Source organism: Hipposideros armiger, unplaced genomic scaffold, assembly GCF_001890085.2.
Source record: "Hipposideros armiger isolate ML-2016 unplaced genomic scaffold, ASM189008v1 scaffold_54, whole genome shotgun sequence".
NCBI lineage: Eukaryota > Metazoa > Chordata > Mammalia > Chiroptera > Hipposideridae > Hipposideros > Hipposideros armiger.
In genome coordinates, this window is record NW_017731404.1 from 654057 (window position 1) to 670811 (window position 16755).

The following is a 16755-nucleotide window of genomic DNA, read 5'->3' on the forward strand; positions in this document are numbered from 1 at the left end:
TTTTGAGTTAGTTTTTCTATGTGATGGGAGACAGGATTTACCTTCATTCTCTTGCACATAGAAATCCACTTGTCCCAGCACTATGTGTTATAAAGACGATTTTTCCCCAGTGAATTGTTCTGGCACTCATGTTGGAAATTACTTGACCATAAGTGTAAGGATTTCTTTCTGGACTCTCAGTCCTGTTCCATTGGTCTATATGTCTGTCTTCATGCCAGTTCCACACCATCTTGATTACTGTGGCTTATTGAAATTGGGAAGGCTGAGTCTTCCTACTTTGTGCTCTTTTTTTTTTCTTTCCCCCCTACAAATTTTAGTAAGAGTTTATTTGAGCCACACTGATGACATTGTCAGGAAGCAAGATCTCAAATGCTTCTCTTTTTTCAAGACTGTTTTGGCTACTCTGTGTCACTTGCATTTCCATATGAATTTTAGGATCAGCTTGTCAATTTCTGCAAAGAAGTCAGCTGGGATTTTGATAAGGATTGTATTGAATCTATTAGATCAGTTTGGAGAGTATTGCAAACCCTGCCGCTTTTGTCCTTTTGTAACCTCTGGCTTATAAGGAAGATGGGGTCCATTCCTAGAGGGCTCAATAAATATAAAATCCCTAATTAACGTCTCATGTTTTAGGCAACATGTTCAATAAAAATTTCTAGCATTTCATACATGTTTTTATGACTTTTTTCCTTCACATTTGAAAACACAGTTATTGAGCTTCAGTTTCTTAATCACCTGTTGAAGCTAAAAATGCCACTTTGCTTTGCTTAACAATTTCTATCTTTCAGTGAGTATGTTTTGAGACTTACAGCTCCTGTCACATATACTGCAGCTTGATTGTCTCATTTTCCAATTTATTTGTAAAATAAAAAGAGGACAGTGCAGTCCTGTAGTGAAATAACTGGAGGAATACACACTTCTGTTCATACAGTGAAGGCGGTACTGACAAAACTGAAACTTCAGCCCGCAAAGCCCACCATCACGCAAGAGCTGAGTATATCCTCTCACCAGCCAATGAGCAGAGTCGAAATGGAAAATAGTTCAGGCTGTTGAGGAATGAAGTGTAGCGAATACAGAGGATGACTTTTGGGGAGTTATGACCACCTTTATCCAATACTGCAATGTCCCAAACCACTCCCATCTTCTTAGTTCTCCTGTCCTCCCCTCTCTATCTAGCAAGACACGCTGGATGCAGATATCCACATAGAGACGGAAGACCAAGGCATGTATAAGTGCATGTCTTCCCAGCACCTCTTCAAGCTGTTGGACTGCTTGCAGGAGTCCCATTCGTTCTCGAAGGCTTTCAACTCCAATTACGAGCAGCGGACTGTCCTGTGGCGAGCAGGTAAGGACACCCCGTAGACAGCACAGGTGGCCACACCTGTCATCATCCTAAAACATTAAAGGCTTTGAGAGGTTCCTCATAGTGTAAACAGCTGGAGTAACTTATCAGATATTTTCATGCTTGAGGGAAAGACAAAGGAAATGCTGGATAAATTTCATCCCAGTACCAGGAATATTGCCTGGTACACAGGAGATTCTCAGTCAAGTATTTAATGGAAAAACCAGTTGAAAGTTAGAGAATTGAATTGGTGTAGCAAGTCAAGAAATTTTACATTAGATTAAAATTGTTTAGTTAAATATGATATAATCAATGTGGTAGTCTAGGAGAAACAGAAAGCATTCATACATTTTCTGAGGCGTTTAGGGGTTCCTCACCTCCAAAAATAAATACAAAGATCCTGAGGTGATGGTGAGAGGCTCATTTTTTTAACGTTGCACAAAAGCAATAATTTATGTAATTTTTATATGGCTACTATTGCTTCAGTTTTATCCCCAAATGCCTATTTTAACCCACAATTTTAAAATCCAATTTTTCTCTGACTTTAAAATATCTAGATGCTTTATGTCTTTGCCCATAAGGTTTTGCTTATGAGAGTGGTTTACACATCTGGTTGATTGGTACTGCTTTGTTTAGGAAAATGTGTTCATATGTGTGCTTTGTGGAAAAAAAAATATTGCAACATATTAGAATTCTTAAGCGCTATTACACTTGAGAAGATGAAACAAATGGCTTCACCAGCGAGTTAGCCAGAGTCTGGTCAGTGAGGAATGAAGGTATCTTATACAGCGGATGAGCTGCCATGACTGCCTTTATCTGATATCACAGTTAAACTGTATTAAGAATGTAAAGTGTTTCAGTATTGCTTAAAGTAACTATTTTGGTTCCCACATGATTTCTCAGCATTAACCTAGAAGTGTGCACAATTTCTTGACTATCTGATCTCTAGGTTTTAAGGGCAAGTCTAAACCCAATCTTCTAAAACAAGAAACCAGCAGCCTGGCCTGTTGTTTGAGGATCCTGTTTCGAATGTACGTCGATGAGAACCGCAGGGATTCCTGGGAAGATATACAGCAGCGACTTTTAAAGTAAGAAAATTGGTTTCCGATTAAATTTCGTATCTGTACGAAATGCAACACAACAATACTGTGAATTGGAAAAGGGCAGGAGAAAAATACCTACACACTAATGCCCTCTCAAACCGTTTTCCATTTTGTTTTTTCTTTGTGTTTGATGACTTTTCTATCTCACTTTTTCTTAATGCCCCAAAGAGGTCAGGGCCTCATTTCTTTCATTCATAAGTTTCTTTTTTTTTTTTAAAGATTTTTATTGGGGAATTGGGGGGAGGGGAACAGTGATGGGGAATCGGGGGAAGGGGAACAGACAAATTGCTGTCCTTTTGTTCTTCAGTCTAGTTGTGGAGGATGTTGCTTCACTGGCCCAAGTTGGCACCATCATCGCGCTCTTCCTAGGCGAGGCAGATCAGTTGCCGGCTTCTGGACGGCCGCTCACAGCAGCTGCTGGCTGCTCACGCTGGCTGCTGGCTACACACAGTAGCCCATGGCAACCCACTGCAGCCAGGGGCTGCAGCCTATACCCTCGCCGGCCCAGCTCCAGGTTGAGCTGTTGTTCAGCATCTTAGCTGCAGAGGGCAGTGTCACTGGCCCTCATATGTGGGATCCGAACCGGGGTCCTCTGGCGTCCCAAGCCAGTTCTTAACCAACGCGCCACTCGGCCAGCCCATTCATAAGTTTCTTAAGGTGCAAAAATGTGGGCAGTGAAAAGTGCTCTGAACTCAGAGTCTACAAGCCTGGAGTGAAGTCTTTGCTAGGTTCTCTTTAGAGCACTGTCAGCTCTAACATCCCATCCACGAGAAATGTATTAGAATCATACGGATACCAGGATGTACTTACTTTGATTATGTGGAAATGCAGCAGTGGAGAGGCAGTGGGACGCCACTGAGAGATGCCCAGAGAGGAGAGGAGATCTTTACAACCCAGCTTCTTGGGCATCTGTGAGCTAGACGCTCATGCCTGAGCCTCCTTTTACTCCTTTAAGATTTGAAAACAGTAACATTCAGTGCTGCTCCTGTGCATCTGTGTGATAAGACATGCGCTTTCCTGCACCGCTGGTGGGGAGTGTACAGTGACAGTATCTTTCTGGAAATCACAATGCATTATACATCAGGAGCCTTAAAATGTTCAATTTCTTTTTCTTGAGTCAGTAATTCCACTATTATGGAATCTATTTAAGAAAATATCTTAGAAATGGAAACCAGGATTCCTACCTAGAATATTCATTGCAGACTTACTTATAAAAAGAAAAAAAAAATAAAACATTTAAAACAGCTCAACTGTGAAATGGATAACTAAATTATGGCATAACATATAATAGAATTCTATTATGCCGCCATTAAAAATGTTTTTAAAAAATAATTTTCCTTGATGTGAAAAATCAATGTTTCATCACAAAAAGAAAAAAAAAGGATGTAAAGCTTTATGTACTTGATTTTCAGTAATTTTTTTTAAATCATAGACAAAAAAGCTGGAAGGAAATATGCCAAGATATTATCATGTGTTCCTTATGATGATGGAATTATGGGTATTTTTTCTCCTTTATAATTTTATGCACTTTTCCGTTGTCTTACAGTAAGAATATATGACTAACAAGTCATAAGCTGAAAAGGAATTAAAGGAGACACCCAGTAGCTCATTTCAACTTAAATCAAGCCCCAAAGAGAATTACCTACACAGTCTCATAAAGCTTCTCTAAAGGAGATACGTAAATGTTTTTAGCATAACATGTTTAAAAAAATTAGCACTTGTATGTGAGATGAGAAGAGAAAGGCAGTGTGTAATTCAGTATGGATAATAAGTTCTTGTGCTTGTTGTGGTGCAAACACTGAACCCTAGCTGTGCACCAGGTCTGAGTTCAGCTAACATTTGACACCCCCGTTTCATTTAATCTTCAAACAGCCCCTTGAGTTTGGTACAGTTACTGATCCCCATGTCACAGTGAAGGAAACAGGCTCAGCGATTCATTTACGATGGCACAGCCAGGGCAGGTGCTCAGTAGATAGTCATTGCAAGAATCAGGGGTTCTCCACTGCAGTAGAATGTGAGCTGTTAATCTTTTGTTTCATGTGCCTCCCCTTCTGACTCTTCTAGTGTGTGCAGTGAAGCTCTTGCCTATTTCATCACGGTGAACTCTGAAAGCCATCGGGAGGCCTGGACGAGTCTCCTGCTGTTACTTCTAACAAAAACCCTCAAAATAAACGATGAAAAGGTATAAACAAGTACACGCTGATGTCTCCACTAGGGCATAGGTTTGGGTTGGCTCTTAGAGTGCAAGATAACTATTATCTCAATTCTTCCAAGGATGAACACCATAAGTAACATCATTCTAGATGCATCGGAGAGAAGTTAGTTCACTCCAAACAATGGATGCCTTAGGTTGTTGGGGCTTTTTCTCTCAAAGAACCCCAGTTGGGAAAGGCTGAAGTTGAAACCATGCATATTGCTGTTAAACAGCTACAGTGATTACGTGGCTGGAAGGGAGGGTTGAGATTGGGAAACACAGGTTTAGAACTGGGATCTTGCTTTCCTAAAATGAAAGTTGACTTTGGCAGCAAGGCTGTCCCCCAGTCATTTACGTTGGGAGTTAAATATAACTGAAAGAAGTTTTAATTGGCAAAATTTTTGTACCATCTTTAATAGCAAGGAAAAACATCAGTATTACAACAAGTTCCAGGATGAGATGTATACTTTTGAAAAACTAGGACCAAAAAATAGTTTCACCTCTAATTTTCTCTCTTTTCTTCTCTTCCCACCTCAAGTTTAAAGCACATGCTTCAACGTACTACCCCTACTTGTGTGAAATTATGCAGTTTGACCTGATTCCTGAGCTCCGAGCAGTTCTGCGGAAGTTCTTCTTACGGATAGGTGTTGTGTATAAGATATGGATTCCAGAAGCGCCATCACAAGTCCCAGGGACCCTGTCACCAATGTGGTAGCCAGGCCACTGCTCCTTTCAGAACGTTCACCACGCCCCCTCTACCTGGTACATCTCCTGAAGGGTCAAATCGCAGAAACAAGGAGTCAGCATCTTGGAGCTCGGAATGGTCTGGATAAAGATGGCCTCTGCGTTGTTCCCGTCAAGAGTCCCTGACTAAGGCGTTGTGGTATATTTCATTAAACTGTTTCTTACCCAGTTAACACAGTAGGTGGGGTGTCTGTTTCATCTCTGTCATTCCATTTTACTGATTGAACTGTCAAATCTGTCATTGCACATGCTGTCATTTTCTAGCAAGGTCCCACAATTGGCTGTAAACATTTCGTCAGAGGAAGTCATTTTTGAAAATACTGGACATAGTTGTATAGGTTCGTGATTATTAGAGAGTATGTTAATAAAATTTCTTGTAATGGCTAAGTGCCACCTAAAATATGCTGGGTTTTTTGTTGTTGTTTGAGTGTGTTAGAGAAGTTTGAGTGTTTGTCAGTTGTGAGTCAGCTGTAGTTAGATTAGTTTGAGGAAAGGTAGGGAACAAAAGGGTTTTTTTCCTCCCTGTTTTGTTTATGTCTGAGTGATTTTTAAAGTATTTTACAAAAAGATATGGAAGATTTGATTGAAAGCAGTTTAGTAATTAAGTTAGAATTAAGATCTTGCAAGGTTAAAAAAAAAAAAGTAGTGCCTCCTGACTCGCCCTGTTTCAGTAACTGGGGAGTAAGAAGTCTATAGGAAGAAGTAAAAAATGTAATAAAGATGATTAGCCTTCCTTGAAGTAAGTATTTGTGGTGGATGGGTATTAAAATTTCCAGAGTACACTGTCCATCTCACACACTCTGAAATCTAATATATGAAGTACTAACGAAAATGAAGTAGTAATTTAACAGAGTTCATTTATATTTGAGTAAACCTTTTATTTTTTACCTCAGAACAGGAGTGTACCAGTGGTTAGGAGCTGAGTCCTTTGGAAAGGTTCGATTCTGAGGCCCTTTTTATGTCAATGATGGTGCAATACTCTTGACTGCAGTAGAACTGGATCTGATGCAGCTTATGTAAAAGTGGGGCAGTAAACAGATACGGCCCAACGCCTGCAGGCAGTATGAGTGAGTCATGAGAAAGAGAACACACGCTTCATTCTCTGCCCTCTCATCCGCTCACCTCGAGCGGCATCCAGCATTCGCAAAAGTGTTACACAGAGTTATTAAAACAGACTTCTGCCTACGCCCTTTGGTCCTGTGAATTGGGTTGTATTGATGTCAACTCTGGTGCCTTAGAAGTTAGCAAGTTGGGAACCTATCTATAAAATCGGATAGTTTTTCTTTATAGAGAAGGATTTCTGGTGCTTTTGTTTACTAAGAAACTGATTTCTTAATTTTTTTTGTTTTTAACAGCCTTGAGAAATGTTTGGTTTGGGCCAGCAGCACTGTCTACTTTTTTCTTTCCCCAAAAGTATTTTAATTTCTTTACCAAAGAAAAAAAAGAGCGGGTTTGTGTTTTTACGTTACTTACATACATTTAAGAGGAGCTATATAATTTAGCAGGAAGGGACTGTGGAAGAGGGTTTTACTGTGAGTGGAAGATGTTAGCACATTGGACTGACTTGTCTTGAATCCGTTACATCTTTACACGGCAAGGTGGAAGCTGCGTTCTGAGACTTACTCTCTGGTACTATAGTTCATCACAACCTCGGCAAGTCAGTCATCACTGACATTTATACTAAAGGTCTAAATGGGGAACACGCTATGGTCACTGCATTCTCTGTCCAAATGGACAGAAAATTTTTCCTTTCCTTCTGACATTGTCCTGTGACATTTTCTTCATCAAATGTGACTGCAAGACTTTTCCAGTATACACCTGCCTTCTCCTTAATGTTTGTCTCTTCTTGCAGAGTAAGAAATGTGTAAGTCCATTTGTTACTTGCTGAAACATTAAGGTTTTAATTTCTTTGTAACTTTGTGTTTTAAACAATTCAGTTTTCTGAATGAGGCATTTGAATTGGACCAGCATGGACCTTTAAAAACTGGACATAAAACCATTTAGGGTAATTCTTCTTGTTGGCGGACCATGACGTACTGAGGAAATCCCTTACCTCCAGTAATAAGCCATTCAACCTAAATTCAACTTTGTGAGTAAATCTATTTCATGGTAAGCGTGGCCTGTGCCACTCAAACACTAATGACAAAGGGTGTGATGACTCTGCAGCACCGGGCCAGGACACCATTTATCAACCAAGTTATGGAGAAGGGAGAAGCATTTCCAAGGCCTTATTTCTTAGAATGCTTTAAGTGTTGATTATATGTGCTGGGTCTCTAGAGAAGTTTTTATTTGTTACAATACTGCTGCTTTGAGCAATTTTGTTTTTCTTCATTGTCCTTTATGGAAATCACCAGCTTTGGTATCTTAACAACAAACAGATGGGAAGTTTTATTTCTAATATGCATTTTAGAGTCAAATACACTTTTTCCCTGATACTCCTCACATGCAACCAAAGAACATACGTTATGGAAATTGTATAATATCTGGAAACACAAGATTTTCCTCTGACAGGTGACTTTTGTACAAAATGCAAAAAAGACAAAACAGACTTTTTCGTTGTTCTGTTGTGATTATGGCTATATGCTTAGTAATCTTTAATAGTTATTAAAGGAACCTGTTGACAAATGCAAGTATGACCATCTCATTCAGATGTTTGTTGTTATGATGCAAGCAGATATTGGTTTAAACAGAAGCTGGATTCTCAATACTACACTTTCTGAATTCTGTTTCAATGTTTGTGTTAAGGTAGACATAGCTTGAACTCACGTGAAATCCTGGAGTTTTGCCATCAGCAGCTTTGTAGTTTGGGATACAAAGAAACCAAAGCTGAATATTTAAAAGAATGAATATACCTGGAAATCCTTGCTGTCAAAAAACACTCATCAAAGATATAGTTTTTCTCAGTGTTCTAATTTTTAAAAAATTTTATCTGCATATTTGCATCAAATATTTCTTTATGTGAAAAATATGTTTTACCTCCTTAAAATGCCTAAAAGTTAATAGCTACTTTTGTCTAATCTATACATGATTAAGTGCATTTAATATTGGTAATTTAATGAAAAGCATTCCTTGCCCAATGGATGTATACATTTTTGAAAGAATAGGCAGAATTATATAATATTAAATGCTATGTAAAGTTTTCTATGTAAAAATATTATGTATAATACTGTTAAAATATCCCATGCTTTAATCAGGTGATAAATCAATAAAGTTTTAAAAAGTAAAGTCATTTTTTTTTTTTTATTGGGTAACTGTTTTTTTTTCAGGACCCATCAGCTCCAAGTCAAGTCGTTGTCCTTCAATCTAGTTGTGGAGGGTGCAGCTCAGCTCCAAGTCTAGTTGCCATTTTTAGTCTAGTTGCGGGGGGTGCAGCCCACCATCCCATGCAGGAATGGAACCTGCAACCTTGTTAAGAGCACACACTCTAACTAACTGAGCCATCCGGCCGCCCAAGTCATTTTTAATGTAGTAGTATATGTATCAAGCCAGAGTTTTGGGTTAGTTTCTTCTTATGGCAGGTATAAGTTTATAGTTTACAAATATAATTATTAGTGGAAGAATATTAATTGTGGGTTTTAATTTTTTTAAATAAGAATCCACTTTTCCTCCTACCTCTCCCCTGCCGGTGAAAGAGAAAAAAAATCTAGTCTTGAGAAGATTCTTTTTTATCTCTTGAATCCACTTTCATTCATTTATTAGTCTGATCAGTACATTAGTTCCTAAGAAACAACATAAATCCCCTTTTGCTGGCATTGAGGGCAAGATTACAGAGGAAGACTTCACACAGTCATTGAGTGGAAGGCAAATCTAAGGTTCACACAGGGTGCCCACAGATGAAGACGGTAAACTCTAGGCTCGGCTTTTACTGCCTCTGAATTCAAAATCCATTCTTTCTGAAATATTCTAAAGTTGTAAATCATTGTACTTAAAATATTCCATTGCTGAAATTGACTAATACGCTTCAAAGGAATGGCTTTCAGGTCCTTGACAAAGACACTCCTGAGTTGTAGGAGATACACATCTCAAAGGGACCAAGGAACAGTTGGCAGTTGTAAGCCCTTTTTAGTAAACGCTCTAAGAAAGGGAGGTTGGGACCTATCCTCAGGTGTGGGCTAGAAAAACAGTACATTCTCCTGGCAGCACTGAGTTGAACCTCCCTGTGCTTCAGCCATCCTAGGAAAATGGCCTTACGCTGCTAGAAGCTATGGTGGAGTTGGGTCATCTTTTAGTGCAGAGGTTCGGACAGTCATTGTGTGCTGAGAGCTCTGCAGTTCTCAATGTCTGTATAATTTGTGTGCTTATATTTGTTTCCTCGAATGACAAGTGCCTTTCAGTCCAGGAGTAGGATGCGATTCCAAGGATGGGATCTGAATGGAAAACCAGCGGCCTGTGGAGGGAGGAGGAGGTGGCCAAAACTCAGGGCCGGGATCTCCCTAACTATTGGGTCCCGTTTCCCACACTCAATGGATCCTCAGATCCGAAGGGCTCTGCCTCCCAAATACATCCCGAAGCTGTCTGCTTCCCCCACCTATGCAACGCTACGCACCCGAGTCCAGGCCATAACATCCCCTTCCCGGACGGCACAGCTTTCTCACCGTCTCCCTGCTTCAAGCTCTCCCCTGCTGCCCCGGACCGTACAGTGCGTTCTCCAAGCAGCAACCGATGGGCCTTTTAAAATATAAATTTGGTGGTCATGCTCTTAAGACATCGCCCAAACACTGGCTTAGGAGACTCCATCTGGCCGGGGCTAGGCTAACTTCATCTCCCGACTCCACGTGATGACGCGCCAGCCTCGCTCATGCCTGACTCGGAGCCTCTGCCTACTGGCATCCCCACTTCCCGAAATGCTCTCCAGGCTGATCGACACACGCAACTGGTTCCTTGTTGAAATTCAGGTCAACTGTCACTTGTTCAGAGGCCTTCCCTGACGATCCCGTTAACCTTCCGAGTCACTGCCTATACCGTATCATCGTGTTTTTAATTTTCTTAAAAACTTAAGTTCTGAAATGATCTTACTTGTTTATTCCGTTTCTCCCTCTAAAACACAAGCTCCAAGAGGGGCAGGAAGTACTCCTCTGTCTGAGACACGGGCATGACTTCGGGCAGTTAGTTGAAAAGTTACATAAGGCTTACTACGTGCCTGACATCAAAAAAAAAAAAAGTCACAATCCAGCAGCCACTCGCTGAATCTGTGCTCGTCTCGGGAAAATGGGGCTTGCGATGCCCGTTAGAACGATCAGAGCAAAGGGCATTGTCGCTTGTGACCTCAGCGCAGACACAGAGCGGGGTCATGCAAGCCAGAGATTGGCCATTCGAACTTGGGAGGCGCCCGAGCGCTCTTGGTCCCTCCCCGTGCCGCTGCCCAGTTCACGCATGCGCCCCGGGTGCAGCCTCGCCGCCGCGCCATTTTGCCGGGGTTTGAATGTGAGGTGGAGAGGTGGCTGGAGTGGGTAGTGCCGGCTACAGTCCGCGGCTGAGATTTTCTTCTCCGTTCCCATATTACCACGAGGTAAGGCGGGAGCGTGCGTCGCCTGGCAGGGTGGCCTCTGGGAACCCCGCTGGGGGAGGGAGGAGGCGCTCCCTGCACTTCCGAGCGCAGGAAAGCAGGGAACCGCGCCTCTGGGCGAGACCTGACTTGGGGCCTGTGCCTCAGGCAGAGCCCTCGGGTAAGGCTTTTGCCGTCGCCCATCGATCTCGCCTCATCTCGCGGCGTCTCAGGTCTCAGGCCTCAGTCCTGCAGCCCGCAGGCCTCAGGGGCGAGGACAGCTGCGCGGCCTAACGCGAGCTACCTGAGTGCCCGCCCCTTCTCTTCCGGCGCTGCACTGATTGGCCGCACCGCCGCCGAGCCGCTCGGGAAGGCCGCCTCTCATTGGTCACGCCCGCGCGTCTGTTCTCGGCGCTGTGGGCCACCCGCAACGTGAGCATTAGAGCGGCGGCGAGGCCTGTTGGGCTGCAGGGCTCAGGATGCCGGCGGTCGCCCGATAGCCGCTTCCCGGCGCTCACCTTTTTCTTAACGAGGATGGGAAACTTAACCTCCCTTTGCTTCAGTCTCCCCGACTGTGAAATGGGTATCGTGATCTCACTTTGCTGAGTTGTTTGTGAGGATGAAATTCTAGTCCATGCTCCTGGGCACCCCCCCTCCCGTTGAGGGAAACGCAGTGGCGTGGTAGTTAGAAGCATGGGCTTTGGAATTAGAACCCCTGGGTTCGTTCCAGATTTAGTCTCTCCCTAGGAGCGTAACTTAGGGGCTAGTCACTTCCTCTGTCCGAGCCTCCATTTCCTCATCTGCAAAGTGGGGCTGCAAACAGTCTACCTTGTCAAGTGGCCGTGAGGATCCACCGAGCTGTGATTGCGTGGTTTACAAAGTCCCACCTGAGGTGACCATTGTCCACTTCTCCCACCCATCTCTTCTCTTTAGCCACGGTAGCCACACTTGACCTGACCTTTCTTAAATGTCCCACGCTCATGGCCACCATGAAGCATTTGGACGTGCCTTTTGTTTGCTTGGAAATGACCAACATCAGATCTTTGCAAGGCTGGCTCCCTGGCCTTCCAGGTTCCAATCACCTTGGCCTCCTTTGACCAACTTCTCTAAGGACCTCTTTCCTTCAGCTCGTCATCACGTCACCCTAGTTTTACTTCTTAGCATTGATCGTTCTCTATAATCACTTATGGTTTATTTTCTTTCTCAACTGCTAAGAGGTCAACTTGGAGAGCAAGGACCTTACTTTCGTCTGTTTTGTTTACTGCTGTATCCGGGTGGCCAGTGCTTGTCACATGACAGGCGCGCAAGTATTATTATTATTCCTTGGAGGCACAGAAGGAGACTTTTTACTCTTGCATCTCCCCAGAGCTCTGTTTCTCCTTCCGTTGGGCCCCCACAGTCAAATTTTTGGCCCTTCTTTTGTGTCTCCATTTTTCTTTTTAACTATTCCTGGGACTCTTGATCTGCACTAGCCTCGTCTCTCATAAGACCCTTTATCTTTCACTTCTTTCCATCAGTGCAAGGGAATTCTCGCTCCCCTGCTGGTTACCGTATTTCCCCATGTATAAGACGTTTCCATGTATAAGATGCACCTTAATTTTGGGGCCCGAAATGTATTACGTAAAGTTATTGAACTCAAGTTTTATTCATCATAAAATTCATACAACTCCTCATCGCTGTCAAAACTCCCAACCATTAGTTTGTCCTCATCTGTGTCTGATGACGAATCACTGTCTTCATATATTGCCTCTCATGGCCTCCTTCTGCCATGGCGTTTTCAGTAGGGTTTCTTTTTCCTGTAGCCAGTCTCGGATTGTTATCTCATTTGGAGGAGGACCAAACTTACATTCAGCAGCACGATTTCCATTCACTTTTGCAAACTGGATCTCTTTTAACTTGAATTCAGCACTGTACGAAAATCTTTTCTGAGCCATTTCTGGGCAGAACGTGGCAAAATGTAACCTGTAATATACCGGTAACAAGTGCGAAACAATGAGCGCAAAGACACGAGTGCGAAAAAGCAGGAAATGCAAGTTTAAAAAAAGCTACAACCACTGTATAAGACGCACCCAGTTTTTAGACCCCAAATTTTTCGGGAAAGGGTGCGTCTTATACATGGGGAAATATGGTACTTTGATTTCTGCTAGTTGGGGGCTGGGACAGAGGGAAGCCATTTCCTATACAAGATGGGATGGATTTGAGAGCAGTGCTCTAGCTTTGGAACTACAAAAAAATGAATTAGATAATTTCAGACAATGAAAAGTGACAGACTGATGTGACAGATGAAGAAGGCTTCTCTGAGGCGTTGACTTTTAGCTGAGACCAGCTGTGGAAAGGTGAGGAGACAGAACAGTCCAGGCAGAGAGAATAGAAACTGCAGTGGTGAAGAGAAACAGAAGCTCGAGGACAGGAAAAAGTTCGGAGTAACGGAATATCCAAGAAAAATCCCACCTACTAGGGTAGTGTGTGAAGAAAGGTATCCAGGAGCCAGATCACACAGGGCTTTGTAGGCAATGTAAAGAGTTTGGATTTGATTCTAAGTGGTGTGTTCCTGTGATTAGAAGGCAGAGGGTGGGTTGAGGTGTTGGGGTATGTTCTTGACATGTGTGTGCCAGATAGTTGTCATTCATCGGATCTCTCCCTTTCCCAGATGTAAGGCCTCAGGAATGGTTCTCTAATGTGGAGGAAATATCTAAGGAAAAAGCACACATCTTGCATCAGCTTATGTTTAGGAGATGGCATTGGAAAGCAACATTTTTATTCCAAAAATCTTCATCTATAACTAAGGGCCTGTAGGAAGAGGCTTAGATTTAGGTCCAGCCATTCATTCAACAGGAAGAACTTGGCATGTAGATAAGTCTATCATAATTGATTCATTTTGATACCTGTGTGTGTGTGTGTGTGTGTGTGTGTGTGTGTGTGTGTGTATTGGTAGGGATATCCAAGGATAGCTTTGTGGAGAAAGGAACGTATCACCCTTCATTTAAAGACAAAATAATGGATTTTCCATTTGTAGTTTGAGTCTTTATTTTAAAATCAATAACGCTTTTTACATTTATATGTTGCTAATATTTAAAAGCGTCGAAGCATCTTCATCTGTTGTCAAATAAGATGGCTTATTTAGACCTTGATCTTGCCGATACATTGTGAATACCCGTGGAGTAGTCCATAAAACTACCTGATTTGTCATACTTTTCCAAATTAGGGATAAGCTTATAATTTGGTTTCATAGACATCATCACTAAGGAGATATAAAAAGGGTTTGTTGACAAATACTTAGTCCCTTATCTAACATTAAAATTCTAGGATCTAGGTAGTATTTTAACTTTCAGTGACTGTAGGATGCATATTTATGCAAACCCCCCCCCATACACATACACTTTTTTCCCCTCCAACATACTTTTTTTTTTTTTTAATTTAGAAATAGTCCTACCCTAGCACTTTAACTTTCTCGTTTTAGGCTTATTCTGTCATATGGTCTTAGAATCAGTTGTCTCCACCTTCCTCCTGTTTGTCACCATAATAAATGTGAAGAATGATAGTACTTTTGATGGAAAAATCAGTCAAGAGTATGTAGCTTTTGAAAAGAGCACAGCAAATATGTAGTAGGTGCCCATCAGTGTTGTAAGGCTAGGGAGGTTGCAGTGAACAAAATACGAAGTCCCTACTCATGGAGCTTAGAGGCTAGTGGAGGGAGAAGCACAGTAAACAAAAAAGCAAATTACTGTGTCTGATAAAATTTACTTGGAAAAATAGAGGAAGGGAATGGGGAGTGGCTGAGGTGGGTGTGCTTTTAGTAGGATGATGGTCCAGGAAGACGTCTCTGCAGAGAGATGACATTTGAAAAGAGACCTGAATGAAATGGCCAGTGAGCCATGCAACTCTCCAGGGACAGAACTGCAGGCAGATGGGACACTAAGCGCAAAGCCCTGAAACAAAAGTATAAGCACTGCCACATAGGAACAGTAATACAGGACAGATTTCAAAGTCACTTCTTTCTTGGAGTACTTTTGAATAAACAGAAATTAGTTATGGCAGGCAAGTAGGTCATTTGATTATCTGACAGATGTAACTGAGTTCCTGTGTTCTGCTCGGGCTGCTAATAGCTGATCCTCAAAGAATACTCTCCAGTCCCGTCTGGGAGTTGATGTGATAGCCGGCTGCTGACATTGACTCATCCATTAGTTCATGCAGCAAATGCTTATTGAATGTCTGCTATGTGCCAGGCAGTGTTGAAGGTCCTGGGCATATAAAGATGTACAAAGTCCCTGCCCTAAAAAGTTTACAAATAAGAAATAAAAGCGAAAGATATTTCAGATGAGGATTAATGCTGTTAACTGTCACAGGGATGAGGTAGATAGATAATAGTTGTAGAAGGCCCTTTGAGGAGTTGACAGCTGACAGCTGAATGACGCTTGATAATACCACATTAGACGGAAGAGCAGTATTACAGGCAGGGATAACTGTCTAGGCTGCATTGAGGAACCGAAAGAACGCTTTTGTGGCTGGAACATAGTGAGAGGCAAGGAGAAAGTGAGATGAGGTTAACAGGTGCCAGATTGCATAGGACTCTGCCATGGTAAGATTTTTAATACAAATAATCATGAGGTAGCTAAGAGATTTGGGGTTAGATGTGTACAGTGCTATAGGAACATAGCTTAGAAAGTGAAGTGCAGATTTATTGAGTGTATTAAAAAACTCAACAAAATAGATCCAACTGACCTCTAATCTCTCCACCACCACCCCCACACACACACCCACACAGAGTTTCCAATATGTTGCCTTGCATAAACCCCAAAAGGTAGAGTAAGTTTGCATATGGCAAAGAAAGAACAGGCTTTTTAGCTCATATACAGTGATGTAAATGATTTTGCTCGTCAATAGCAAATTTCCATGATTTCAGAGTCTGCATTTCAATACAGAAAAAAGAATGGGAAATGAATTGATTGAATCACTATTTTCCAAATTGTGTCCCATAATAAAGTGGTGTGGCCAAGTAATAGGAGGAACTCTGGATTAAACAATGTTATATTGTTAACTTACTGTTCCTGAAATGAGTCTCCAAAAAAGGGAGGAATATAATGTGTAATATTTTCCAAACTTTTGCTACAAAAACCAGAAAGGGTAACTTCTTAATAAATTGTGTATGTGGTATAGTGGGATTTGATATTCATGCCCATAGACTGGTTTGCTCTGGGTCAAAGGAAGTGAATAGATAGGTGGTGGAATCTATTCAATCAGTCAGAATATTGACTTCCCTTGTGATAAAAATGTTTTCTAATTAAGGGAAAAGAATGTAGTGAGGAGAATACATATAGTTTCAAACAGATTGTTATCCTTAGAAGGTGTGGTTTTCTGGCTGTGGAGGAGGACTCTGCACAAGCACAGCATTAGATATATCCCCTTTCTAGCTATTTTTTAGTGTGAAATGAAGGGTTAATGCCTTTTTTATTTGGATCAGTCTTGTTCAAAATCTCGGCATCATCTTTGACTTCCTCTCCCTAATTCCCGTCGGGCTGCTCTTTTCACCTCATCCTTTTCTGTTGCTGTTCCCAGTGCTTCCACTCGAGTTCAGTCCTCTGCCATTATTTCTACCTGAGCGGTAGCTTTAGGTTGTAGGAAGAAGGTAGACCTAGAGCGTCAGGCTGATTGGGATCTGATGTTTATTAATTGTGTGTGACTTGGGGCAAGTTAGTAAATCTCTGTCTTTTTCCTTGTGTGTAAAATGGTTATTACGTGAAATAAGCGTATAAAACATCTAGCACTGTGCCTGCTTCATAGATGTGACCTTTGCCCTTTGCCTCACTTAAAAAAAGCATCCTAACATATCTTTTCTTGTTCTCTTCCTCACCTCCGTTCTGCAAACCATTACCAGCCCAAAGGTCCT

The 16755-nt window shown here is 41.9% G+C and overlaps 2 protein-coding genes across 4 annotated transcripts in view; both read left to right on the forward strand.

Moving 5' to 3' along the window:
* The window catches only part of ARFGEF2 (ARF guanine nucleotide exchange factor 2), an 81951-nt gene extending 73343 nt beyond the window's left edge, over positions 1-8608 (forward strand). For all 3 annotated transcript variants that reach the window (XM_019640940.1, XM_019640941.1, XM_019640942.1), the window contains exons 36-39: positions 1177-1345; positions 2292-2430; positions 4510-4627; positions 5178-8608. In XM_019640940.1, the coding sequence (XP_019496485.1) occupies positions 1177-1345; positions 2292-2430; positions 4510-4627; positions 5178-5354 (603 nt within the window). In that variant the 3' untranslated portion in view covers positions 5355-8608. The remainder of the gene's footprint in view (positions 1-1176; positions 1346-2291; positions 2431-4509; positions 4628-5177) is intronic.
* Positions 8609-10776: 2168 nt separating this feature from the next.
* CSE1L (chromosome segregation 1 like) overlaps positions 10777-16755 on the forward strand; it is a 34863-nt gene continuing 28884 nt past the window's right edge. Inside the window, exon 1 of the mRNA XM_019640953.1 lies at positions 10777-10892. The gene's annotated coding sequence lies outside the window, so the exon portion shown is untranslated. The remainder of the gene's footprint in view (positions 10893-16755) is intronic.